The 26,067-nt window shown below is 42.7% G+C and overlaps 1 protein-coding gene across 1 annotated transcript in view; it reads right to left on the bottom strand.

The window, feature by feature from the left end:
- The window catches only part of PPM1D (protein phosphatase, Mg2+/Mn2+ dependent 1D), a 34,559-nt gene extending 9,901 nt beyond the window's left edge, over positions 1 to 24,658 (bottom strand). Inside the window, exons 1-3 of the mRNA XM_008149501.3 lie at positions 24,005 to 24,658; positions 10,655 to 10,883; positions 2,122 to 2,246 (exon numbers count right to left, since the gene is read on the bottom strand). Of these exons, the coding sequence (XP_008147723.1) occupies positions 2,122 to 2,246; positions 10,655 to 10,883; positions 24,005 to 24,461 (811 nt within the window). The 5' untranslated portion in view covers positions 24,462 to 24,658. The remainder of the gene's footprint in view (positions 1 to 2,121; positions 2,247 to 10,654; positions 10,884 to 24,004) is intronic.
- Between the last annotated feature and the right edge of the window lie 1,409 nt (positions 24,659 to 26,067).

Genomic DNA, 26,067 nt, shown 5'->3' with positions numbered 1-26,067 from the left:
CTAATCTCTTTACTCAATTGTTATCTTTCTAGACTGATGACCATCTCATTTAAAACTGCACCCCCACCACCACAACATTTTGTTTTATTTTTCACGGGAGTGGAAGGGGAGTGGGAGAGACAGAGAGAAAGAAACTCATCCATGTCAGAGACACATCGAATGGTTGCCTCCTGCACATGCCCAGAGGTCTGTGCCCTAATAGGTGCCAGGGATTGAGCCTGCCACCCAGGTATGTGCTCTTGATCAGAATTGAACCTGTGACCCTTCAGTATCAGGCTGATGCTCTATCCAATGAGCCAAACCAACTACGGTCAATATACATTCTTTTTATTTACTTTAGTGTATCATCTGTTTTCCCCTACTAGAAACAGAATAAATTCTAAATTCCACAGGTCCAGAAATGTTTTACTGTTTTGTTCATTGTGGGATCCCCAGAACCCAGAACAGTACACTTAGACTAGAATGCTAGCAGGCATTTAATAAATATTTGGTGAATGAATGAGCAATCATGAAGAAGGAGTAACTGTGTGGTTTTAAAATGTGTGCACAAATTCTCTGATACTCTTTTGTAAAGAGGTAGACCTAATTCCCCTCCACTCAAGGGCGGGCTAGACTTACTGACACAGTGCTAACAAAATAATGAGGAAGTGATGATATGTCGCTAATGACACTAGATCATAAAAACACACTGTAGCTACTACCTCGCTTTCTCAGCAGAGGTATCAGCTTTGTAAACTGACACTAATATAATACCTACCTAATCCACTGTCTACCTTCCATATTCCAAAAACTATCAGATGGCCTAATAGTGTCCTTTACAGGATCCAGCCTAGAATCAGGAATACCATTTACTTGCAACATTTCTTTGGCCTCCTTTAGTCTGGATTGAGCCACACTGGCCATGGCTTTAGCTTAACATTTTTCAATGCTTCCCAGTACACTTAGACTAGAATGCTAGTACCTGTCACGATGTGGCCCATGTCTGCCTTAATAACTCCAACCTTTTGGTAATTTCTAGAACATGCTAAGCTCTTTCCTAATTCAGGACCCATGCCTGAATATTCTACAACAGGATCTTCACAAGAATAGCTTCTTTTCAAAAATAGATGAGGTTCAGGGAGCTTCCTGGTTGGTGAACACATGAAGATTTGGTAAGAGTGGTGCCTGGAGAGGGCATGAAAGCTCCGCGCCCTTTCCCCATACCTTGCCCTATGCATCTCTTTCATCTGGCTGTTCCTCAGTTATATTACTTTATAACAAACCATGATCTGGTGAGAAAAACAACAACCAAAAAAACCCCAATTCCTTCTCAGTCATTATATCTCAGCCAAAGTAACACTTCCTAAAGGAACATTTCCATCACACTGTCTAAAATAGCTTTCCCCTTTTAAATTCTTCTTTATCACAGGACCCTGTTTCTTTCTCTCATTGTATTTTCTAATCTGTAATTATTTCATTTACAAGTTACTTCTTTATTGCCTGTCTCTCCACCAAGTACAGTCTTGCTCCATGAGGGCAGACAGTGTATCTGTAATATCTCACCAAAACCTAACACAATGCCTGGCACCAAGTCAGTATTTAAGTGTCTATTAGAGAAAAGAGGGAGAGAAAGGGAAAAAGGGTGTTTTCTAAGACTAAAAAAAATTTTAGAATAAAATTTAAGTAGCACATTCAAGGTAAGACTTTTATAGCTACAATCTTCTAACTTTCCTTACAATACAAGGTGGACCAGAAAGCAAGTATTTTTATTTTGTCATGGCCAATTTACTTTTCTACCTAAAAAAGAGCTTTGAAGACCCTTAAGAAAAATATAAAGGTTTTAAGTAGGAAAGGACATTTAGAAATAAATTTTAAGGGTAACATCAAGCATAGGCATACATGTACTTCCCTAGTATAGAAGGGAGTTAGCAAAACACTGAATATGATTCATGATCAAAGAGTAAATGGCATTGAAATCTATACATTAACCTTCCCCTCACTTAGGTGTTAAAGCATTTAATATAATATCATCATATTTCTACCCCCATTGTGTGCCAAATGAGGATTGAGAATCTTTTTCATTTTGCTACCATATATTGTAGAAAATCCAATATGATTTCATCAAATGTAAGCTGTACTTACCAAGTGCTCTTGCTACTGCCAGAAAAGGAATCTGGTCAATAACTGTGCTCCTTCTAACAGGTCCATTATGTGTGAGCCGAGGTCGTTTCCAAACTACACGATTCACCCCAGACTTGTTCATCACACTAAAAAAGAGTTCACATAAATACACTATTAAAACATAACAACTAAGGTGGCTCTATATGTTAAATAACAAATAAAATCAATTATATGATCACAAAATAATGACATGTCTGTTTCAGATACAAAGATGCATAAGCCAAGGTTCCTGTTCAGAGAGAATAAATAAAGTAGGGTAGGTTAAGCAGAGGAGAATCTGAAGATTACTAAAGCAGGCTAAACAGATGGACTGGTGGTAATGGGAAGAAAAATGAGTAGCTATCATAAAAAAAGGGGGGGGGGAGATAACTTGATAACTAAAAAAAACGGATGGGCCGAAACCGGTTTGGCTCAGTGGGTAGAGCGTCGGCCTGGGGACTGAAAGGTCCCAGGTTCGATTCCGGTCAAGGGCATGTACCTTGGTTGCGGGCACATCCCCAGTAGGGGGTATGCAAGAGGCAGCTGATCAATGTTTCTCTATCATCGATGTTTCTGACTCTCTATCCCTCTCTCTTCCTCTCTGTAATAAAATCAATAAAATATATTTTAAAAAAAAAAAACAAAAAAAAAAACGGATGGGAGGAAGAAGATATAAATGAGAGGAATTAAATAGTGATAAAAGAAACTACAAAGAAAAGGTTATATAGTTTTTGAGGGATTTGAGGGTACTCAGAAATTAATTTTTAATATTTTTTATTTAAGGAATAGTAAATACCTCAATAGAAATATCTATGTAGTTAGATATTTCTGTAATCAGAAGTGTAAGATTAGACTTTGGAAACAGATCTGTAAAAATGTAGATTTTGGAGTTACAGAATAAGAAAAACCATGCTAGAAATTCTGCATAGGAGCAACAGAAATCTGTAATTAGTAACCCTAGGAGTTAGGATACTCTAGGTTGCCTAAAACATGGAAATATGGTCAAGTCTTGGAACAAAAAAGTTACTGACAACAATAGAGATGGGAAAATAAACCAATAGAGATGGTCTCTCTACCTGTGCCTGTATTAGTGAAATCGGAAGCTGACCCTTAAATCAATTTAATTATAATCTGCCTGAATTTTAAAAAAATAAATAGAAGACAAATGTTCGTCTGGAAGGCTAGAAAAGTTGGGGTGTTGAATGGCAAAGAGTATTTACAAGAAACAATATTAGGTCCATATGACAGACACATGCTAATCATAATGATTCATTCCCAAGGCTGTCAAAGACAGGTGACTTATTAAGGTAATCTAATCAAGCCTCCACACTTGGGCCCAGAAACCCTTTGATTATAATCTGAAATTTCATTTCATCTACAGCCAGCCAATAACATGTGGACTTCTAGTCAGTTATTTTTCTCACTAATAAGAACTTTATAACATTCTGACATATGAGTCTCTTATTAGTTTACTATGTTGGCTGTGAGTAGCATGACTCTTATTCCCCTAAACTTGATGAGCACTGAAACTAAACTGGCTTTAGGTATGGAAAACTGAAGACAGGACAAATAATGGTCACCACCTCCAAATGAATGTCACTATGAAATGCCTGCTGTACACCTCAGCAGCAGCCATCTGGTTATATCCTCTATGGTTATTGTATCTCTGTTCTAACTTCAAAGGGATAAAAATACTATCGAGAGAAGAGATAAATGAAAAAAAGTTCTAAGAGAAGTAAAATAAAGGCATAAACCTTATAAATGAGAAAAGAACAATCTTCCTCTGACCAAAAAGAAAGACAAACAAACAAAAAAAAAAACAACACAGGCATGAAATGCAGAAGGAGAACCTCAATCTTCTTTCTAAAGTAGAAAACAAGCTCATCTGATAAGGACAAACCAGGAGATTTAAGCAGCTGTGTCATGAAACTTCCTGCAATTATGGAAATGTTTACCCTGCACTGCCCACATACAGCAGTCACAAACGATGTGTACCTATTGAGCACTGCAAATGTGAAACTGAATTAATCCTATTTAATTTTAATTAGTTTATACTTGAATTTAAACAGCTATATGTGGCCAGTGGCTACTATACCAGGCAACACAGGGAAGGAATGAAGCAAGTACAGAATGATAAAAAAAAAAAAGTCAATGTTAATGTTAATATAGAAGAGAAATTCAAGAGAGTTGGTAATTTACTATCCCTTTTTAGGTTAATTCACAATTCTGAAAGCAACATTGTTCTAGGGCCTAACAAGAGTAAGAAAGAATATCAAAGGCAGTCATTTTATTATTTTATGCTTTCTTCAATGCTGATCCTCAAAAGCAAATCAGAAAAAAAAAAAAAACCTTAAAAAGATAAAAAAATTTAAAAAGCAAATCAGAGAATAAAGACTAAGTCTATCATTCAGAAAAATCTATGAAACATGAGAGTTACAGGAAAAGAGATACCTACATTCTGTCTCCCTAACACCTTAAGCCCTATTGGTCTTTCATAAACCTGCTCCCTAAAAATAAGACTTAATATTTAAATAATTACAGTAGCTTCCAATTACTTCCAATATAACTCTACTAGCAGCTCTCTTAATACTTAATATTAAAAAATATTATGGTCTCTATATTTCTGAGGAACAAAAGACAAAATAATGGTACTGATTAAAACAAAGTTTTAAATTTGGAATAAAAAAACAAAAGCAATGATAGAAGAAATGCTGCTTTTATTGAACTCCTCACAGTTACCCTGTACCATCCAAAGACATACATAAAAGAACAACCTGATATGCAGAGAGCTGACTGACAGCAACAGAAGGCTGGAAAAACAGAGCACTGGCCAGTTGCCTAGGGTGAGACAGAGGAAAAGGAGGAAATGACTTATAATAAAACAGCTCAATTGATGCAAAAAGACACCTGCTCCCAAATAACAAAGAGCATCTGTCCAACTATCCAGATGGTATTTTAAGAGATAAGACAAAAAAACATAAACTCTAAAAAAAATTTAGGACAATCAGAGAAAATGTAATTTAAAAATTCATATAGCAAGATAAAGAAAGAACAGTCAAGAAAATATAATTTAAAAATTAATGAGAAGGGATTAGGCCTACCCATGTTACAAACTATAATAAAGCCTCAATTTAAAAAGTAAGCCCGGCCGGCAAGGCTCAGTGGTTGAGCGTGCGTCCACCTATGAACCAGGAGGTAACAGTTAATTCCCAGTCAGGGCATATGCCCAGGTTGCAGGATCGATCCTCAGTGTGGGGTGTGCAGGAGGCAGCCAATCAATGATTCTCTCTCATCATTGATGTTTCTATCTCTCTCTCCCTCTCCCTTCCTCTCTGAAATCAATAAAAAGATACACACACACACACACACACACACACACACACACACACACACATATATTTTAAAAAGTATGGTTCTAGTACATGAACATATAGTATTAAAAAAAATAGAGCTGTAGCTGGTTTGGCTCAGTGGATAGAGCGATGACCTGCAGACTGAAGGATCCTGGGTTCAATTCCAGTCAAGGGCACATGCCCAGTTGTAGGCTCAATACCCAATAGGGGGTGTGCAGGAGGTAGCAGATCAATGATTCTCTCTCATCATTGATGTTTCTATCTCTATCTCTTTCTCCTTCTCCCTTCCTCTCTAAAATTAATAAAATATATATTTTAAAAATTCTTACAGATATAAGTTTATTTTAAAAAAAATAAAGCCCAGAAAAAGACCCAAATACATACAGGAATTCAATTTATAATAGCAAAGCCCACTTTGCATGACTACCAGCAGTATCATACAAACTGTCATACAGACTGACCTTCACACTCAAAGGATCAAATATATTGTAGCATGAAACCAGGCTCATTTAAATTTGTGGGATACAGAACAGGAAACAGTATGAGAGCAGGCAGCTTGTATCATGTTGTTTTCAGCAATGACCCTTACAGAAATCCATTCTGTAGCCTCTCATCCCCGAGTTTCATATGCGTCAGGAATCAATTATATATATATATATTAGAGGCCCGGTGCATGACATTCGTGCACTTGGGGAGGGAGGTCCCTTAGCCCAGCCTGCACCCTCTCACAGTCCGGGGACCCCTCAGGAGATCTCTGCCAAGCAGGGAGCAGGCCTAAGCTGGCAGTCGGACATCCCCCGAAGGGTCCTTAGCCCTGCTGCGGAGGCAAGAGAAGCTCCCGCCACCGCCGCTGCACTCGCCAGCCATGAGCCTGGCTTCTGGCTGAGTGGCATTCCCCCTGTGGGAGCACACTTACCACCAGGGGGCAGCTCCTGCATTGAGTGTCTGCCCCCTGGTAGTTAGTGTGTGTCATAGCGACTGGTCGTTCCACCGTTTGGTCAATTTGCATATTAGCCTTTTATTATATAGGATGTTTTTAAATATATTTTATTGATTTCAGAGAGGAAGGGAGAGGGAGAGATAGAAACATCAATGATGAGAGAGAATCATTGATTGTCTGCCTCCTGCACACCCCACACTGGAGATTGAGCCCACAACTTGGGCATGTGCCCCGATCTCCTGGTTCATAGGTCGATGCTCAACCACTAAGCCACACCAGCCGGGCTTTATTTTTTAAGTGATTTTTAGAGTGAAAGGAAGGGAAAAGGAGAGATTTTTAGAGCGAAAGGAAGGGAGAGGGAGAGAGAGAGAAACACTGAAGTGAGAACAGAACATCATTCAGCTGCCTCCTGCACGCCCCTCATACTCCTCTTTGGCCCAGCAATACCACTTCTAGGAAATGATCCTTCAAATAATACTTGCACTGTACAAAAAGATGCATGTGCAGGATTTTTCGTTTTATAATAGTTTGTAATAACAAAAAAATTAGAAATAAATATTCTTCAATAGACTAAATAAATTATAGTACTTCCATACATGGTACAATTTCATATTTGATTGTGTATGAATATCTCTCTATTGAACAATAAACAGTAATATTAGTTTCTTATAGTTTGAAGAGAATTGAGTGGTCTATGGGACAGTAGTAGTTGAGAGATCTTCTATATCAGTTTATGATACCTAAAAAAGTATGTGTGTGCATATATACATAAATAAATCATCATTCAGAAAATTTTTAACATTGGTACATTTCTATCCTATTCCTATTTCTCAGCATAGTTGAGATTACACTATATCATTTTATACTAATATGCTGCTTATTCTATGACCAATAGTCATTCTATTATTAAAAATACCTCATATACATGAGAATTCATTAGCATACTCTCTCTACCTTTAATTATGCTTAAAATTTTTCATAATATAATTGATTTTTTAAAATCCTATATAATAAAAGCGTAGTATGCCCTAACCGGTTTGGCTCAGTGGATAGAGTGTCAGCCTACGGACTGAAGGGTCCCAGGTTCGATTCTGGTCAAGGGCATGTACCTTGGTTGCGGGCACATCCCCAGTAGGGAGTGTGCAAGAGGCAGCTGAATCGATGTTTCTCTCTCATCGATGTTTCTAACTCTCTATCCCTCTCCTTTCCTCTCTGTAAAAAATCAATAAAATATACTTTTTTAAAAAAAGCATAGTATGCAAATTGTTCCCTTGACCCAGAGTTCATCTGGGAGTTCGACCAAGAGGCAGGGCTGGCCGGGGGAAGGGAGGATGTACCTGGCCAGCAACCGGCAGCCACTAGGGACCCTACTAGTGCACAAATTTCATGCACTGGGCCTCTAGTTTATCTATAAACATTAAATAGCTATATCATAGTCATTGTTATTAGCATCTTACCTAATAATAGACAAACATGCTAATTGACCGTACCTTCGCAATGCCCACAGCCAATCAGAGTGTGTATGCAAATTAACCCAACAAATATGGCGGTTAATTTGCATACATGGCTGCCAAACAGCTGGGGGCGGGGCGGGACACTTGTATCATTGCCATAGCGACGACACAGGCATTCCGCCCCGCCCCTGGCTGCTCTGGGCCTCTGAGCAGCGTAGGAAGGTGGAAAGGCGGCTCTGCCAGAGTGAAAGTGGTGCCAGCAGCCAGGGAAAGGAAGACCCATTCTGGCACGAATCTTCGTGCATCAGGCTTCTAGTCTATATATATAAAAGCCTAAGCAACCATCACAACTGAACGGACAACCAAACAGGCTGTGTGGGGCGACCAGGCCGGCAGGGGTGTTAGTGAGGGGCAACCAAACGACCAAACAGCAGGCTGCGTGGGGCAATCAGGCCAGCAGGGGCGTTAGTGAGGCACGACCAAATGACTGAACAGCAGGCTGCGTGGAGCAACCAGGCTGGTGGGGGGCGGGCAGTTGAGGGCGACCAGGCCGGTGGGGGGGGGGGGTAGTTGGGGGTGACCAGGCCAGCACGGGGGGCAGTGAGGAGCAACCAGGCAGGTGGGTGGGGCAGTTAGGGGTGACCAGACCAGCAGGGGAGCAGTTAGGGGCGAGCAGGCAGGCAGGCAGGTGAACTGTTAGGAGCCAGTGGTCCCGGATTGTGAGAGGGATGTCTGACTGCCTGCCTAGGCCCAATCCCCAGTCAAAAATCCCCCAAGGGGTCCTGGATTGGAGAGGGTGCTGGCTGGACTGTGGGGACCCTCCCCGTGCATGAATTTCATGCACCTGGCCTCTAGTGTATTATAATATGCTTAACCATTCTCCAGCTATTGGGCCTTCAAGTTTTTTCCAGCCATTAATAGTCATTAAACATTATTTATATTAAGTATATAAATAACTCTTCATATATTTTGGTCCACGTTTCAGATTTCTTCTTTAGAGTAGATTTCTGAAATTACTAAGTCTACAAACATTTTTTTCTCTCTTTATAAAAACAAAACAAAACATTTAAAGCTAGTGATAGGTATTATATTCTATACAGTTTGTACCAATTTAAAATCCTACCAAAAGGAGATCCATTTCAACAAAAATATTAAAGAGTACCTCTCTAGTTTTTTAATCTTTGCTAACCCAACAGAAGGAAATAGAGTTTCATTTCAATAATGTTAAACAGCCCTGACCGGTTTGGCTCAGTGGGTAGAGCGTTGGCCTGGGACTGAAAAGTCATAGGTTCGATTCTGGTCAAGGGCATATACCTTGGTTGCGGGCACATCTCCAGTAGGAGGTGTGCAAGAGGCAGCTGATCGATGTTTCTCTCTCATCGATGTTTCTAACTCTCTATCCCTCTCCCTTCCTCTCTGTAAAAGAATCAATAAAATATATTTTTTAAAAAAAATGTTAACCATTTTTTCTCATGTTTACTACTCTTTTGTATTTTTGCTGTTCAAACTTCCTCTCCATTATCCACCTATCTGGTGGGGGTGGGGGGGTGTTTTTCTTACTGATGTTTTGAACTCCTTATAATTAAGAATGTTGATTACTTTTCTTAGTTTATTATTGCTCTGAAAAAGACTTTTGATTTACTAAAAGTAAGAAAGAGAGGCTAGTAATAATATCATAAGCTTTCGTTAGAATTATTACTTAGAAAACATTTAACTTGCCTTAGGCCCTCGATTGTTACAAATAAGTATTAGAATAATTTTTTCGTTTTCTCATGCTATTTATTCCTCATTACTTTAGAACAGGGATCCTCAAACTTTTTAAATAGGGGGCCAGTTCACTGTCCCTCAGACTGTTGGAGGGCCGGACTATAGTTTAAAAAAAACTATGAACAAATTCCTATGCACACTGCACATATCTTATTTTGAAGTAAAAAACAAAACGGCAAAAACACCCGTATGTGGCCCGCGGGCCGTAGTTTGAGGATGCCTGCTTTAGAATAATCTTACATTTTAGTTTGTATCATAAAAATATCATGTTGAAGTCTATTTCAGTTCAGTTTATAAACTACACATTGATACAGTAAGTTAAAATAAAGAAAAGAAAATAAGAAGAAAGGTATACAGCATGACAGAAATCAAAGAGAAAAACTGAAGGTTAATTTTAACAAAATTCTATTGCTGAAGTAAGAACGAACTGTTCTATTCTGGAATTCTAAGGGCTGCTCAGTTCAAATTGTAAAGGTCATGCTGACCATTATTCATGTAAAAGATCTTTAACCCTTTGCACTCGCTTGCTTTTTTCTCGATTCCTTTATTCTACTCGGGATTTAATTTTTTAAATACCCCAGATTTTACAAAGCGCGGCAGTAGAATAAAAAACTGGAGTTTCTTTTCATACAAACTTATTTATTTGGATTTTTTTATATTTCAAATTATTGATACATTCAAAGAGTATAAAAAGAGCTGCTACCGATGCTAACCGTGTCGAGTTACACTCGACATCCGAGTGCAAAAGGTTAATAAATCCTTGCATATATTGTTACATGATTTCCACTAAAATATTATTTCCCTTTGGAGCCCTTATCAGAAATAAAAGTCAATTCAAAGTAATGAGATAAATATGAATGCACATGGGTACTTTACCAGGCAAACTAAAAACATGTAATACTGAGAAAAATCACTTCAATGAAAGGGAGAAATAGGGCAAACTGGTTAGTAAAGCAGAAAAGGATTAAATAGAGAGGAAAGACAAACAGCATAATGATTACCTCCCACCAAGTCCTTCAATTCGTTCTCTTTCCTTGGGAAGTTCTGGCTTATGGTCCTGTGTTACTTCCACAGCTCTTACAAAATCATCCTTTGGGTCATCCTGAATTCCAAGAACCACGCCTGAGTCACCCACGTGAGCTACATACATCTTCATGCCCCGTATGATGACCACACTGGCTGTTGTCCCCGACGTGCTGGGAAGACCTGTCATAGTCTTTGGCCATTCTGCTGTAATACAAAATAAAATATTTAACTCTTACAGGTAACTTATGTTTTATTCTAATACAGTTTATGTATCATATGCTGAGTTAGCATAAAATTTTAATTAGCATTGGAAAAAAATTTTTTTAAATATATACCTTTATTGATTTCAGAGAGGAAAGGGAGAGGGAGAGATAGAAACATCAATGATGAGAGAGAAGCATTGATCGGCTGCCTTCTGCACACCCCCTATAAGGGATTGAGCCCACAACCCAGGCATGTGCCCTAGACAGGAATCAAACCTGTGACTCTTCAGTCCGCAGGCTGACACTCTATCTACTGAGCCAAACCGGATAGGGCAGTGGTTGGCAAACCGCGGCTTGCGAGCCACAGGCGGCACTTTGGCCCCTTGAGTGTGGCTCTTTCACAAAATATCACGTGCGGGCGCGCACGTACAGAGCAATTGAAACTTCGTGGCCCATGCTCAGAAGTCAGTTTTCGGCCTGGGCGAGTCTATTTTGAAGAAGTGGTGTTAGAACACTCAAGGGGTCAAAGAGCCGCATGTGGCTCGCGAGCTGCGGTTTGCTGACCACTGGGCTAGGGCAATATTGGGAAATTTTTTTAAAAAATATTTTGAGCCCTAAATGGTTTGGCTCCATGGATGGAGCATCGGCCTGCGGACTGAGAGGTCCCAGGTTCGATTCCAGTTGGGGGCATGTGCCTTGGTTGTGGGCACATCCCCAGTGGGAGGTGTGCAGGAGGCAGCTGATCGATGTTTTTAGCTCTCTAAAAAAATCAATAAAATATATATTTTCTTTGAGCCAAACCGGTTTGGCTCAGTGGATAGAGCGTTGGCCTGCGGACTGAAGGGTCCCAGGTTCGATTCCAGTCAAGGGCATGTACCTTGGTTGCGGGCACATCCCCAGTAGGAGGTGTGCAGGAGGCAGCTGATCGATGTTTCTCTCTCGTCGATGTTTCTAACTCTCTATCCCTCTCCCTTCCTCTCTGTAAAAGAATCAATAAAATATATATTTTTTTAAATTGAAAGCAATCAAAGGAATTGAATTAATCCTCTCATCATTATAGGATGGGGCAAAAGTAGGTTTACAGTTATCTACCTAATAAAAGAGTAACATGCTAATTGACCATTCCTTTGTGACACCCACCATCCAATCAGGAGTGAGTATGCAAATTAACCCAATAAAGATCTTGGGTTAATTTGCATATGCAGGCGCTGAGCAGCTGGGGGCGGGGTGGGACGCAGGCGTTCTGCACCACCCCAGCCACTCCAGACCTCTGGGCAGTGTGGGAAGGCAGAAAGGCTGCTCCGGCTAGAGCAAAAAGGCGGCTATGGCCAGAGCAAAGGCAGTGCCAGCAGCCAGGGGAAGGAAGGCCCATTCTTGCACGAATCTTCATGCATGGGGCCTCTAGTATTAAGATAATAAGTAATAACACAAAAATAAACTGTTTCATATACAACTATAAACCTACTTTTGCCCCTGTCCCCTGTATATTCAGGGACAATGCTAACATATTCCTAAAAAGACTTTTATGGAAAAGCTGTAAACCAGTAGACTAACAGAACACAATAGTGAGCACAAAAACAGACCTGTGCATATTTTGAAGCTTACAAACAATGGAGAAAGGATAGACATTCAATAATTGGAATTAGGACAAGAGAGACAGAGAGAAAAACAACAACTTTGGGTCCCTGATGCCAAACACAAAATATTAATTACAGGTACATTAAAGGCCTACCATGAAAAGAAAAACTAAAATGCTTAGAAAATATATAGGAATGCCCTGGCTGGTTTGGCTCAGTGGATAGAGCGTCGACCTGCAGACTGAAGGGTCACGGGTTCAATTCGGGTCAAGGGCATGTACCTTGATTGCGGGCACATCCCCAGTGGGGAGTGTGCAGGAGGCAGCTGAATCGATGTTTCTCTCTCATCGATGTTTCTGACTCTGTCTCTCTCCCTTCCTCTCTGTGGGAAATCAATAAAATATGTATTAAAAAAAAAAAGAAAATATATAGGAAGGTACAGGCATGATCTTAGGTTAGGGGAGGATTTCCTAAAGACAAAAGAATGGACTAGCCCTGTGGTCGGCAAACTGTGGCGCGAGAGCCACATGTGGCTCTTTGGCCCCTTGAGTGTGGCTCTTCCACAAAATACCACGGCCTGGGCGAGTCTATTTTGAAGAAGTGGCGTTAGAAGAAATTTAAGTTTAAAAAATTTGGCTCTCAAAAAAAATTTCAATCGTTGTACTGTTGATATTTGACTCTGTTGACTAATGAGTTTGCCGACCACTGGACTAGCCATATAAAAAAAAAAAAAAAAACTGCAAAGTTGTACTACCATCAAATTAAAAATTTTCTGAGGGGTGGAGGGTGGGAAGAGATTAACCAAAGAACTTTGAAGAGTCTACTGAACCATTCTTGGGTTGGATAAGTGGGAATTATATGCATATAACAGATTTAATATAAGATCCCTATCTCCCCAAATCTTTGAATTGTTTCCTCTATATCATTGTGTTTGTTTTCTAGACCTGCCTTAACAAATTACCAAAAATGTATTGTCTCACAGTTCTAGAAGTCCAAAGTCAAGGTGGTGAGTGGCAGGTCCATTATCTATACTCTTATCTCTGAGGGAGAATCATTTCTTGCCTCTTCCCCTTCACTGGCAATTCCTAGCATTTACTATCTTATAGACTTCTCACTCCAGTCACATGGCTGTCTTTTCCCTATGTGTCTTCACATTGTCTTCCCCTGTGTGTCCCTGGGTCCAAATTCCTTTTTTTTTTTTTTTTAAATCGTCACCCGAGGAGGACATGTTCATTAATTTTTAGAGAGAGGAAGGGAGAGAGTCATAGATGCGAGATAGAAACATCAATCAGTTGCCTCTTGTATATGCCCCAACTGGGAACCAAACCTGCAACCTAGGTATATCGAACCCATGACCTTTTGGTGTACTGGAGGACACTAAAACCAAATGTGCCACACTGGCCGGGGCCAAAGTTCCTCTTTTTATAAGAACACCAGTCATATTGGACTAGAGGCCCGGTGCACGAAATTCGTGCACAGGGGTGGGGGGTGGGGGATGGGGGGGTGTTCCTCAGCCCAGCCTGCACCCTCTCCAATCTGGGACCCCTCAAGGGATGTCCGACTGCCCGTTTAGGCCCGATCCTATTGTGGATCGGGCCTAAACGGGCAGTCAGACATCCCTCTCACAATCCAGGACTGCTGGCTCCCAACTGCTCGCCTGCCTGCCTTCCTGATTGCCCCCAACCGCTTCTGCCTGCCAGCCTGATCACCCCCTAACCACTCCCCTGCCAGCCTGACTAATGCCTAACTGCTCCCCTGCCAACCTGTTTGCCCCTAACTGCCCTCCCCTGCAGGCCTGGGTCCCCCCCAACTGCCCTTCCCTGCAGGCCCGGTCGCCCCCAACTTCCCTCCTCTGCCAGCCTGGTCATCCCTAACTGCCTTCCCCTGCAGGCTTGATCGTCCCCAACTGCTCTCCCTTGCAGGCCTGGTCCCTCCCAACTGCCCTCCCCTGCTGGCCATCTTGTGGCGGCCATCTTGTGTCCACATGGGGGCAGCCATTTGTGTGTTGGAGTGATGGTCAATTTGCATATTACTCTTTTATTAGATAGGATTAGGGCCCACCCTAATGATTTTATCTTAACTTTATAGATTACCACTGTAAAGACCCTATTCCTGCGTGAGCTGGTTTGGCTCAGTGGATAGAGCCTCAGCCCAAAAATTGAAGAGTCCCAGGTTTGATTCCAGTAGCCTGTAGGGATACATGTGGGAGGCAATACAATCGAACTGTCTTTCTAACATCCATGTTTTTCTGTCTCTTCCCCTTCCTTCTACTCTCTAAAAATCAATGGGAAAAGATCCTCGAGTGAGGATTAAAAACACACACAAAAAAGACTGTATGTCCAAATAAGGTCCTATTGTGAGGTACTACGGTAGGTGTTAGGATTTCAACATAACTTTTTTTAGAGGGACACAATTCGGTTCTTTTTTTTTCCCCTCCCACAATTCAGTTCTTACCAGTCATATCAAATTATTTGTTGTTTCTAAGAGTCATATGGGGTCTTAGGTCAGTGTTTGCCTGAGTGTTTGCATTCGTTGACCAGAACAGTTTTAACCACAGTTCAAACTAGTATGCTGACAGCAGACTATCTGCTTACTGTTTTCTTTATTGATAAATTCAGCCCTATCTCACCACTCTATATATGGGCTATTTGCTTACCATCTGGAATATGAACGAGAGTCCTGATGCCTTCTACCTCTTATTGATTCCATGACTTACATTTTTTCTGAGGGTCAGTTGCCTGCAACCTACCCTTTGGAACTAGTTTTGTATTACAAGTCTCTGAAAATAACACAAACTGACGCAATGTACATTAAGTAGGGAAAACAACTTGGGAATTTATTGGAAGGACATTAGATAGTTCACGGGTGTCAAATAGAGAGAAGGATACCTCTGAGACTCTAGTGCTAGAAACTGGTGGACACTCATTTAGCCTCTGGGATGAATCAGATCCAACAGAAGGTGAATGGGTGCTGGACAAGTGTACACTCTAATTAATATCTATATAATAAAAGCCTAAGTGACCATTACAGCGGAATGACCAGAACGACCAGTCGCTATGATGCACACTGACCAACAAGGGGCAGACGCTCAACACAGGAGCTGCCCCCTGGTGATCAGTGAGCTCCCACAGGGGGAGCGCCACTCAGCCAGACACCGGGCTCACGGCTGGCCTCTCCCACCTCCACAGCAGCACTAAGGAGCAGTGAGCTGAGTGGTAAGGAGCAGCAAGCAGGCAGGCGGCAAGGAGCAAGGGGTCCCGGACTGCAAGAGGGATGTCCGACTGCCAGCTTAGGCCCGATCCCCGTGGGGAGCAGTACTAAGCCAGCAGGCGGACATCCCTCAAGGGGTCCTGGACTGCGAGAGGGCACAGACCGGGCTGAGGGAACCCGCCCCCCTCCGTGCACAAATTTTGTGCACTGGGCCTCTATATAATAAAGGCATAAGGGACTGTTACAGTGGAACGACCAGAACGACCGGTCGCTATTATGCTCACTGACCACCCGGAGGCAGATGCTCAACGCAGGAGCTGCCCCCGGGTGGTCAGTGCGCTCCCACAGGGGGAGTGCTGCTCAGCCAGAAACCAGGCTCACGGCTGGCGAGTGCAGCAGCAGTGGAGGTAGCCTTTCCCACCTCCACAGCAGCACTAAGGAACAGCGAGCTGAGCAGTAAGGAGCAGGGAGCAGACAGGTGGTAAGAAGCAAGGGGTCCCATACTGAGAAAGGGTGCAGGCCGGGCTGAAGGAACAACCCCCTCAGTGCATGATTTCGTGCACTGGGCCTCTAGTTATGAATAAGGGCTAAAATAAAAGCAACATAGCCTTTTCTTTCATTTGGATTATTTCCTAAGAAAAAAATTCTCAAAAGCTGAATTACTTGGTTAAAGATAATTTTTATATATCTTACTGATTTTTACAGAGAGGAAGAGAGATAGAGTTAGAAACATTGATGAGAGAGAAACATTGATCAGCTGCCTCCTGCACGCCCTCCCACTGGGGATCGAGCCCGTAACCAAGGTATATGCCCTTGACCAGAATCAAACCCAGGACCCTTCAGTCCACAGGCTGATGCTCTATCCACTGAGCCAAACTGATTAGGGCTAAAGATAATCTCTTGATGATTGTTAATAACATTTTCAAATTGCTTTCCTAAAGGCTTTTTTATATCTTCATACTTACTTTGGCATTAGAATTCTGTAAGAACTCTTAGCAGTATGATATATTGACTGGGTTTGAATCCCAGCATTTCCACTTATTACCTGTGTGATTTTGGGGTAAAACTTCTTTGTGCCAGAGTATCCTCCTCTCTAAAATAGAGATAATGATAGTAACTACCTCCTGAGAGTTAAGTGACTGTATGTTAATTGGTACATGGTAAGTACATAAGTATCCCAAGTTTTAAATTTATCAGAGAACATTCTATAATTTATAATAGCTTTACTTCATTCAAAAATGTTGTACTTTTTAAAAATATATTTTATTGATTTTCTACAGAGAGGAAGAGAGAGGGATAGAGAGTTAGAAACATCAATGATAGAGAAATATCGATCAGCTGCCTCCTGCACAACCCCCACTGGGGATGTGCCCGCAACCAAGGCACATGCCCCCAACCAGAATCGAACCCGGGACCCCTCAGTCCGCAGGCCGACGCTCCATCCACTGAGCCAAACCGGTTTCGGAAAAATGTTGTATTTTTATGTTATAAAATGTATTAGTCTTTGTTTTAATGACTCGTCTATTGTCTTATAAATTTTTCTTAAGACTATCTGATACTATCTGATACTATCTTTTTAATATGCTCCTAGTTTTGTCATTTTTAAATAATTTAAGATTCAAATGTAAAGTAGGAAACAAGGAAGACTAATTAAGGATGTCAAATTTTAAAGATGTCAATTACTTAATATATAACTAATATACTGCAGTTCACATAAGAACTTCAACAGGGTGGTTTTTTTTTTAATTTTGCAAGGTGCTTCAAAAGTTTATCTGGAAAAATAGTTAAGAGAATATTGAAAAAGAATAATTGGGGGATAGTTAAAATCCCTATTTAAGTACCATAAATAGATGAGTAGAATGAATCCAGAAATATATCTGAGGCAAATATAGCATATGATAAAGGTGACATTTCAAATGAATAGGGAAAACATTCAGTATTTTTAGATCTTTGCAACATATCTCTTTGTATATATTAATACTTTTGACCAAAATGTGATTTAAATAATGTTAATATTGTGTCCTTGAATATCTTTTTATTTTTAGCTTTTTCTTTTATCCTTTCCATTTTGTTTTCAGTACTTTTTGCAAACAGCAGAAGTACTTGCATACTATAGGTATTTGTTTTCTAAATGTGTTTAACCCTCCTTTACGGGAGATTATTTCACTTACCTTTATTGTGATAACTAGAGGCCCGGTGCACGAAATTCATACACGGGGGTGTGTGTGTCCCTCAGCCCAGCCTGCACCCTCTCCAATCTGGGACCCCTCGAGGGATGTCCGACTGCCCGTTTAGGCCCGTTTTGGGCAGTCGGACATCCATCTCACAATCCAGGACTGCTGGCTCCCAACTGCTCACCTGCCTTGCCTTCCTGATTGCCCCTAACCTCTTCTGCCTGCCAGCCTGATTGATGCCTAACTGCTCCCCTGCCAGCCTGATTGCCCCTGACTGCCCTCCCCTGCAGGCCTGATCCCCCCAAACTGCCTTCCATCGCAGGCCTGGTCCCCCCCAACTGCTCTCCACTGCTGGCCTGGGTACCCCCCCTCCACAACTGCCCTTCCCTGCAGGCCCAGTCACACCCAACTGCCCTCCCCTGCAGGCTTGATCGCCCCCAACTGCCCTCCCTTGCAGGCCTGGTCCCTCCCAACTGCCCTCCCCTGCTGGCCTGATTGCCCACAACTGCCCTCCCTTGCAGGCGTGGTCCCTCCCAACTACCCTCCCCTGCTAGCCATCTTGTGGCAGCTGTCTTGTGTCCACATGGGGGAAGCCATCTTGTGTTTTGGAGTGATGGTCAATTTGCATATTACTCTTTTATTAGCTAGGATAGAGGCCTGGTGCACGGATGGAGGCCGGCTGGTTTGCCCTGAAGGGTGTCCTGGATCAGGGTGGGGGTTCCCTTGGTGCATGGGGCAGCCTGAGCAAGGGGCCTGTGGTGGTTTGCGGGCTGGCCACGCCCCCCGGCGACCCAAGCAGAGGCCCTGGTATCTGGGATTTATTTATCTTCTATAATTGAAACTTTGTAGCCTTGAGCAGAAGCCAGGGCCAGCCAGGGCGGGCAGGAAGCTTGGCTTCCTCAATTGCCAGAGGCAACCCAAGCTTCCTGCTCTCTCCAGCTCTGTGGCTGCCACCATTTTTGTTGGGATTTATTTATCTTCTATAATTGAAACTTTGTAGCCTTGAGCGGAGGCCAGGGCCGACCAGGGCAGACAGGAAGCTTGGCTTTCTCCATTGCAGGGGGCAACCCAAGCCTCCTGTTTGCTCCAGCTCCATGGCTGCAGCCATATTTGTTGGATTAATTTGCATACTCGCTCCTGATTGGCTGGTGGGCATGGCTTGTGGGTATAGCAGAGGTATGGTCAATTTGCATGTTTCTCTTTTATTAGATATATATATTTTTTTAATTTTAAATTCTTAGCTGCAGAAAAAAGAATCTATACTAGCTTATTTAAAAAGAAAATGTTTTAGCCCTGCTGGTGTCACCTTTGAAATGTCACCTTTATCATATGCTACATTTGCCTCAGATCTATTTCTGGATTCATCCTACTCATCTATTTATGGTACTTAAATAGGGATTTTAACAAGAGGTTCCTGGTTCAATTCCCAGTTATGGCACATGCCTGGGTTGCAGGTTCGATCCCTGGTGTGGGGTGTGCAGGAGGCAGCTGACTGACTGATGTGTCTCTCTCATCGATGTTTCTATCTCTCTATCCCTTTCCCTCCCTCCCTCTCTCTAAAATCAATAAAAATATATTTTTTAAAAATAAAAAATTTTAGCAAAAGCTAAACTTAATCATAAAATAATTGAAGCTAGGCTGAGCTTCTCAGACGTCTATAACCAAACTATAGAACTGGATGGGCTAGGGAGCTGTCTGCTATGATCTATGCCTACAAAACTGATGCCTTATTTTCTTTTAATTTAAAAAAAAACTGTGAAATATAACATAGCACACATATTGAAAAGACCATAAAACGTAAGTATACACTTTAATGAATAATTATAAAATGAACACCATCTGGTTAAGATAAAATGCTAATTTGAAAGAATATATGCACCCCCATGTTCACTGCAGCATTACTTAAAATAGCCAAGATATGGAAGCAACCCAACTCCCCATTAATAGACAAGTGAATTAAAAAGTTGAGGTACAGCCCTGGCTGGTTTGGCTCAGTGGATAGGGCGTTGGCCTGCGGACTGAAGGGTCCCAGGTTCGATTCCGGTCAAGGGCATGTACCTTGGTTTCGGGCGCATCCCCAGTGGGGGGTGTGCAGGAGGCAGCTGATCGATGTTTCTCTCTCATTGATGTTTCTAACTCTCTATCCCTCTCCCTTCCTCTCTGTAAAAATCAATAAAATCTATATTTAAAAAAAAAAAAAAAAAGTTGGGGTACAAATATACAATGGAATACTACAAAGAATGAAGTGTTAGTTTGTGACAGCATGGATGAACCTAGAAGGTATTATGCTCAGTGAAATAAGTCAGTCAGAGAAAGGCAAATACCATATGATTTCACTGATCTGTGAAATCTAAAGAACAAAATAACTGAACAAACAAAATTGAAACAAAGTCAGACACAGAGAACAGACTGATGGTTGCCAGAGGGGAGGCGGGACTGGGATGCTGGGAGAAAAAGGTGAAGGGATTCAGAAGTACAAATTGGTAGTCATAAAATAGTCACGGGGATGTAAAGTACAGCATAGGGAATATAGTCAATAATACTGTAATAACTAGGTATGGTGCCAGGTTGCAAGGAGGGAGCCACTTTATAAAGCATATGACTGTCTAACCACTATGTTGTACACCTGAAAGTAATATAAAATAATATTGAATATCAACTGTAACTGAAAAAGAAAAGAAAAAAATACTTTTCTGATGAAGCCAGCAATATTACCAAATGTGACATTTTGCTATTGTATAAAATGCATGAATATTTAGAAGATCTGCATAATTCAGAGACCCAATATTTTCCAATTAACTAATACATCATGTCACACAGGTAAATTTCATTTTAAATCTTGCAAGAGAAAACAATGGATTTTAATGTAAAATGACAAAAAGTTCATTCATAAGGTTTCAGATTCCATTTTGACTAACCTTAAGAAACTAGTATAGAATACCCACAATTATCTAAAAAAAAAAAAAAAAGAATAAACTATTTCTCCTTTCCCTAATATATATGTGTATGAGGCTTCCTTTTCCTTTTTTAAAAAAAATATTTTTAAATTTATTTCAGAGAGGAAGGGAGAGGGAAAGAGAAACATCAATAATGAGAGAGAATTATTGATCGGCTGACTCCTGCACACCACCTACTAGGGATCAAGCCCACAACCTGGGCATGTGCCCTTGACTGGAATCGAATCTGGGACCCTTTGGTCCGCAGGCCGATGCTCTATCCACTGAGCCAAACCAGCTAGGGAAGGCTTCCTTTTCTTTATATGCTTCAACTAGATAAGACAGTACAAAGATTGAATGCAGACGCAGATGAGAATATTTATTTCAATATTGATTTTTGCAGGGGAAGGGTGATGATTCACTTAAAAATATATTAAGTTTATTTTTTTAATAAAGTAATAATTTTTTTAATTTCTCAAATTAAATTTCTCATATACTGTAGTAAATATGATCAATGTAGCCCACATAAAAGCTCTTTGGGGTTCTCAATTACTTAAGAGTACAAAGGGTTCTCAGAGCAAAAGTTTGCCACAGCATGGATGAACCTAGAAGGTATTATGTTCAGTGAAATAAGTCAGTCAGAGAAAGACAAATAGCAAAATAAATGAACAAACAAAACTGAAACAGAGTCAGACACAGAGAACAGATTGATGATTGCCAGAGGGGAGGGGAGCTGGGAGGCTGGGTGAAAAAGGTGAAGAGATTTAGAAGTACAAACTGGTATTACAAAATAGTCATGGGAATGTAAAGTACAGCATAGGGAATATAGTCAATAATCTATATATTTTATATATATAGAAGGCTATTATGCAAAGTGTCCCCACAGGAGTTCAACTGGGAGACCAGGAGTTCTATCACTCGCTATGACATGCGCTGACCACCTGGGGGTGACGCGGAACTAAGGAAGGCCCTGGCTGGCAGCCAACAGCTGGGGAAGGGAGGCCCCAACTGGCAGCTGGCAGCCAGGAAAGGAGGCCCCCCGCAGGCAGCCGGAAGGCCCGATGGGCCCTGATCACCAGCCAGGCCTTCTCTACCTGAGCACAAATTTTGTGCACCGGGCCTCTAGTACTGTAATAACTAAGTATAGTGCCAGGCTGGAAGGGGGGACCTACTTTGTAAAGTATATGAGAACCACTGCTATAGCCCAATGGGTACTATATTAGTAGAAATAAGGGATGGATGTTTAATTTAAAAAGAAACAGAACTCTTCACAGAAGAAAGCATACTGACTTAGAGACTGAAGAGTGTATTTTTCAGTTTTTTTTAGAAGAGGGAGGGAATTCAATAAAATGGAATATTTCACTGTACCCTGTGATAAAAGAGAAGTAGACTCTGATAAAAATGTGTATAAGAGATAAAACTGAATAGGGAGTCTGAAGTTGCATTGGAAAGGGCTTGGCCTGTACATTATAAAATGTGGTTTATTCTATAGAAAACGAGGACCCACACATGAATTTGAGATTCAAGTACTTTTTTTTTTAACCTGCATCTCCTGTGTGAAAACTTCCATATACCCAGCATATTCTTTTTTTATTCAAGTTTTGGGGATGGAGTACAAGGTTTAGCTGTGGAATGAAGCAAACATTTGTCTGGTACATAAGGCTCTGAAAGCTTGATTCAAAAGGTAAATGTACATCAATAAACATACACATTCACATTCAACAGCATGGTCCCTGCTTTATTAAAAAATGTTCAAGTAACTGGGTTTACACTTTTCCTTTCAGTTCAAATATATGGCAAGTTCATGTTGCTTCAAGTGTACTGCTATATAAACAGGACTCAAATAATTCTTTGTGTTTAATCATCTGCTATCTTGTCTTGCTGTCCACTCCTAGTAGCACTGCAGACAACATAATGACATATTTCTGGAATATACTGCAGTGCTTCTAGCACTGCTCTGCCTACACAAAAACAAAACAAATCCATAATAGGGGCCTCTGGGATTGTAAGGGAAACGCCTCCAACAGGCGGACTGGTTGTTCTATGAGTCAATCAAATTATCCTTGGCAGAAAGCCAGGTAAACAGAAGACAGACTGAAAGAAGCTCATCTACAATTCTATGGCTATACCTTTTAAAAAATGGTCTGTATTTGACCAACCTTTACTCTCTTCTCTAGGTCTCTGCCCTCTGCTAAAAATAAATTATGCTACCAAAAACAAGAGGATATTTAAAAGGACGGACTTCACTAAAAAAGATTCACGCCATTCATTCACAGCAATGTCAAAGCAACTATAACTCCGCATGATATCCTATGTTGGGTGGAGACACTGGTTGCTTTAGAAAACATTTAAAGCGGAGGTCAAACTACAACTAGATCGAATTTTTAGATATTAAGGTCTCTATTTCCTTTTAGCACAACAGTCAATTCCCCGTATCCCTTGCTACTTTGACAGGCTATTAAAACTTACAAGGGCTTTTAAGTCGGAACTGTTGAGAATGTGTGTACCTGACAGCATACAACCACTGGTTAAGGCCAACTACCCCCAAAACTTGTACAGTACTTTTTCAAAGCCCCGGCAGAACTGAACGTGGGAACGGTTTAATTCTGTAACAATGCGTCCCGCGCTTTTGTTTTCCATAAGCAGTCCACGCATAAAGACCCTAAAAGCAAAACCGCATTCCTTTCAAGCGACTGGAGGATTCCATTTTCGCCTTCCTAAAATAGCCAACAGTTTACTCCCAACTACCAGCGACCTGGGGTCAATCTGGAGAACTGACACCACGAGAGGAGGCAACTGATAGGGACAAGTCCTTCATGAGCGGCATGATGACAGATTCTAAAGGAGTGCTCTCGTTTTTGTCATCTCCCGCTTCCAGCGCAGGGCCCAGCGGATCTTTTGGCCAAAATCTGGCGTCAGGTTTCAAACACGTTTTCGCCGGCTGCCACCAAACAACGCGAAGCCGAGGAGGCAGAGGCCGGCTTCCCAAGGATCCGCGGAGGGTGGCAACCAGGCGAGGAGCGGTGGCGGGGAGACAGCAATCCTTTCCCAAGGCCACTTGGTTCGCCCGGACTTCCACCCCGGAAAGTGCTCTCAGACCAACAGTCTTCACGTCCACCAACGTGCACTTTGCCCGGGGCCCACGCAGGGCTGGTGCCATAAAAGCCCCCCCAAATGCCTGCAAAAAAAAAAAAAGTGGGCGCCCAAACAAGCCGGGGAACTTACCCAGTTTCTTCCACATGGCGAGGTGACAGGCGAGGAAGCCCTTGCGGATGGCAGCGCAGACCTTCGCGGGCTCGGACGAGGTGAATCCCTTCTGCTTCTTGATGAAACCCCATAAGTGCTCCCGGGCAAACTGTGCCGCCTCCCGCCCGCCGTGCCCATCGCACACGGCAAAAAATGCCACCGAGGAGCGGCGGCGGCAGCAACGGCCGGGAGCCGGCGAGGCCCCCGCGTCCGGGCCAGGGTCGCCAGCCTCTCGGGCTCCCACCGCCGGGCCTTTCCCCGAGACCTCGCCGCCAGGAAGAGCCGGCGGTGACGGCTGCGAGAGCGACCGCCGAGGCGAGCGCTTTTCTTCGGCGGTCGGCTCGGGCTCCACCACGATTTGAGTAACGTCCTCCATGTACTTCCTCCCGCCCTGGTCGGAGAAGACGCTCACTCCCAGCGAGTACAGCCCCGCCATGGCCGGCCGGCCGGCCGGGATCCCGCCGATCCCACGCAGCCCGCCGAATCCGGCGGCGGGAGAAGCGCTCCGCGATCACCGGCCAACTATTGTTTACCTTCGACGCCGCCGAAAGGGGGAGGGGGCGGTCCCGGCGCGGGAGCGGGGGCGCGCGCTGTCGGGACTTGTCCGCGAGCGCTGGGCCGAGAGGAGCCGCCGCTGCGCCTGCGCAGTGCGCCTCCTCCGCCCGCCCGCGCCCACCACACAAATCGGACGTTCTCCCAGGCTGACGTCACTCGGCTCTCAGGGCCCGGCCAATCCGGGCTCGAGTTGGAGCGAACCGGGCCTCCGCCCCCAGCCCTTGCTCCGCCCTTCGAAGGCCGCGCTCCCTAGTCCCAGCGCGGGCGCGGGGTTGCGCACTAGGCGCTTCGTTTTCCCCCTGCGGTGGGCGTCTTCGCCCTCCCAACTCATCGGCCGAAAGCCGAGCACTTGGGCAATTTGGCCTGTCACCTTGTTGCTCTGTCCCCGAGATCGTAATGCAGCCTACTGACCTTGGCGTTCCGCCGCTCGCCTTGCGGGGAAAGCCGTGTACGCTCGGGCCTCCCACGAATCTAGGGGAAAGCCCTTCCAGTCCTTGAAGTGAAATGGCGGGAAATCCCACTTCGTTAGATCGTTTGCGAACAGGCTGGGAAACGTGTGTCATTCTTGCCCTGGCCAGTGTGACTCAGTAGGTTAGGCGTCTCCCGGGTGCCAGGAGATTGCAGGTTCCATTCTGGTCAAAGGCATATGCCCGGGTTGCTGCCCCGGTGGGGGCGTCCAGGAGGCAGCCTGTGGATGCTGCGCCTTTCTATCTAGGTTTCTCTACCCGCGCCCCCAATCTAAAAATCAACTGTTCTTTTTTTTTTTTTTTTTAAGTGTTTCTCTTAAACTTGATTTGGGTGGTGTGTATGTAACGGGGATTTGAGGGAGGCAATCCTGTTTGTGTTCTGCAGGAAACTCGGGATATTTCTACCATCATATAGGGCAGTGGTCGGCAAACTCAGTCAACAGAGCCAAATATCAGCAGTACAACGATTGAAATGTCTTTAGAGAGCCAAATTTTTTAAACTTAAACTATATAGGTAGTTACATTGTTATTATCCTAATTTTTATTCTTACCTCTTCTCTAAATGTTCTCATCAACTTCCTGTTCCAACTGAAAACTGGTCTATCACCTAGCAAAACTACCTCCCTAGCAACTTATCAAGTACAAAGAGCATTTTCCCTATCATAGGTATTCTCATCTTAGAACCTGCTCCTCGTGTTGCCTCCAAATCATTTTTCTTCCTTCCTCATTCAAAAATCCAAGCTCTTTTAAAGTTAATGCCAACTGGCACTACAATAAGATCCTTGGTAATGCCCTCTTCATTTGCTCATGGCTCACTGTCTTAATTTCTTCCACTATTCTTGTAACTTCTCAGCCACTTATTCATATTTTCCACATTTTCCATCCAACACCCACCCTGGCTTCTCAGTTCCTCATTATGGTGAAGTGGCTTTGCTACTTACTATTAAAGACAATCCTTCCATTTGTGTTCTGGATCCTTTATCCTCTCTCCTTCTTGTGAGCTTTGCTCCTCCAATTACC

This window comes from Eptesicus fuscus, chromosome 20 (assembly GCF_027574615.1).
Source record: "Eptesicus fuscus isolate TK198812 chromosome 20, DD_ASM_mEF_20220401, whole genome shotgun sequence".
NCBI lineage: Eukaryota > Metazoa > Chordata > Mammalia > Chiroptera > Vespertilionidae > Eptesicus > Eptesicus fuscus.
This window is presented reverse-complemented; position numbering and strand designations above follow the sequence as displayed.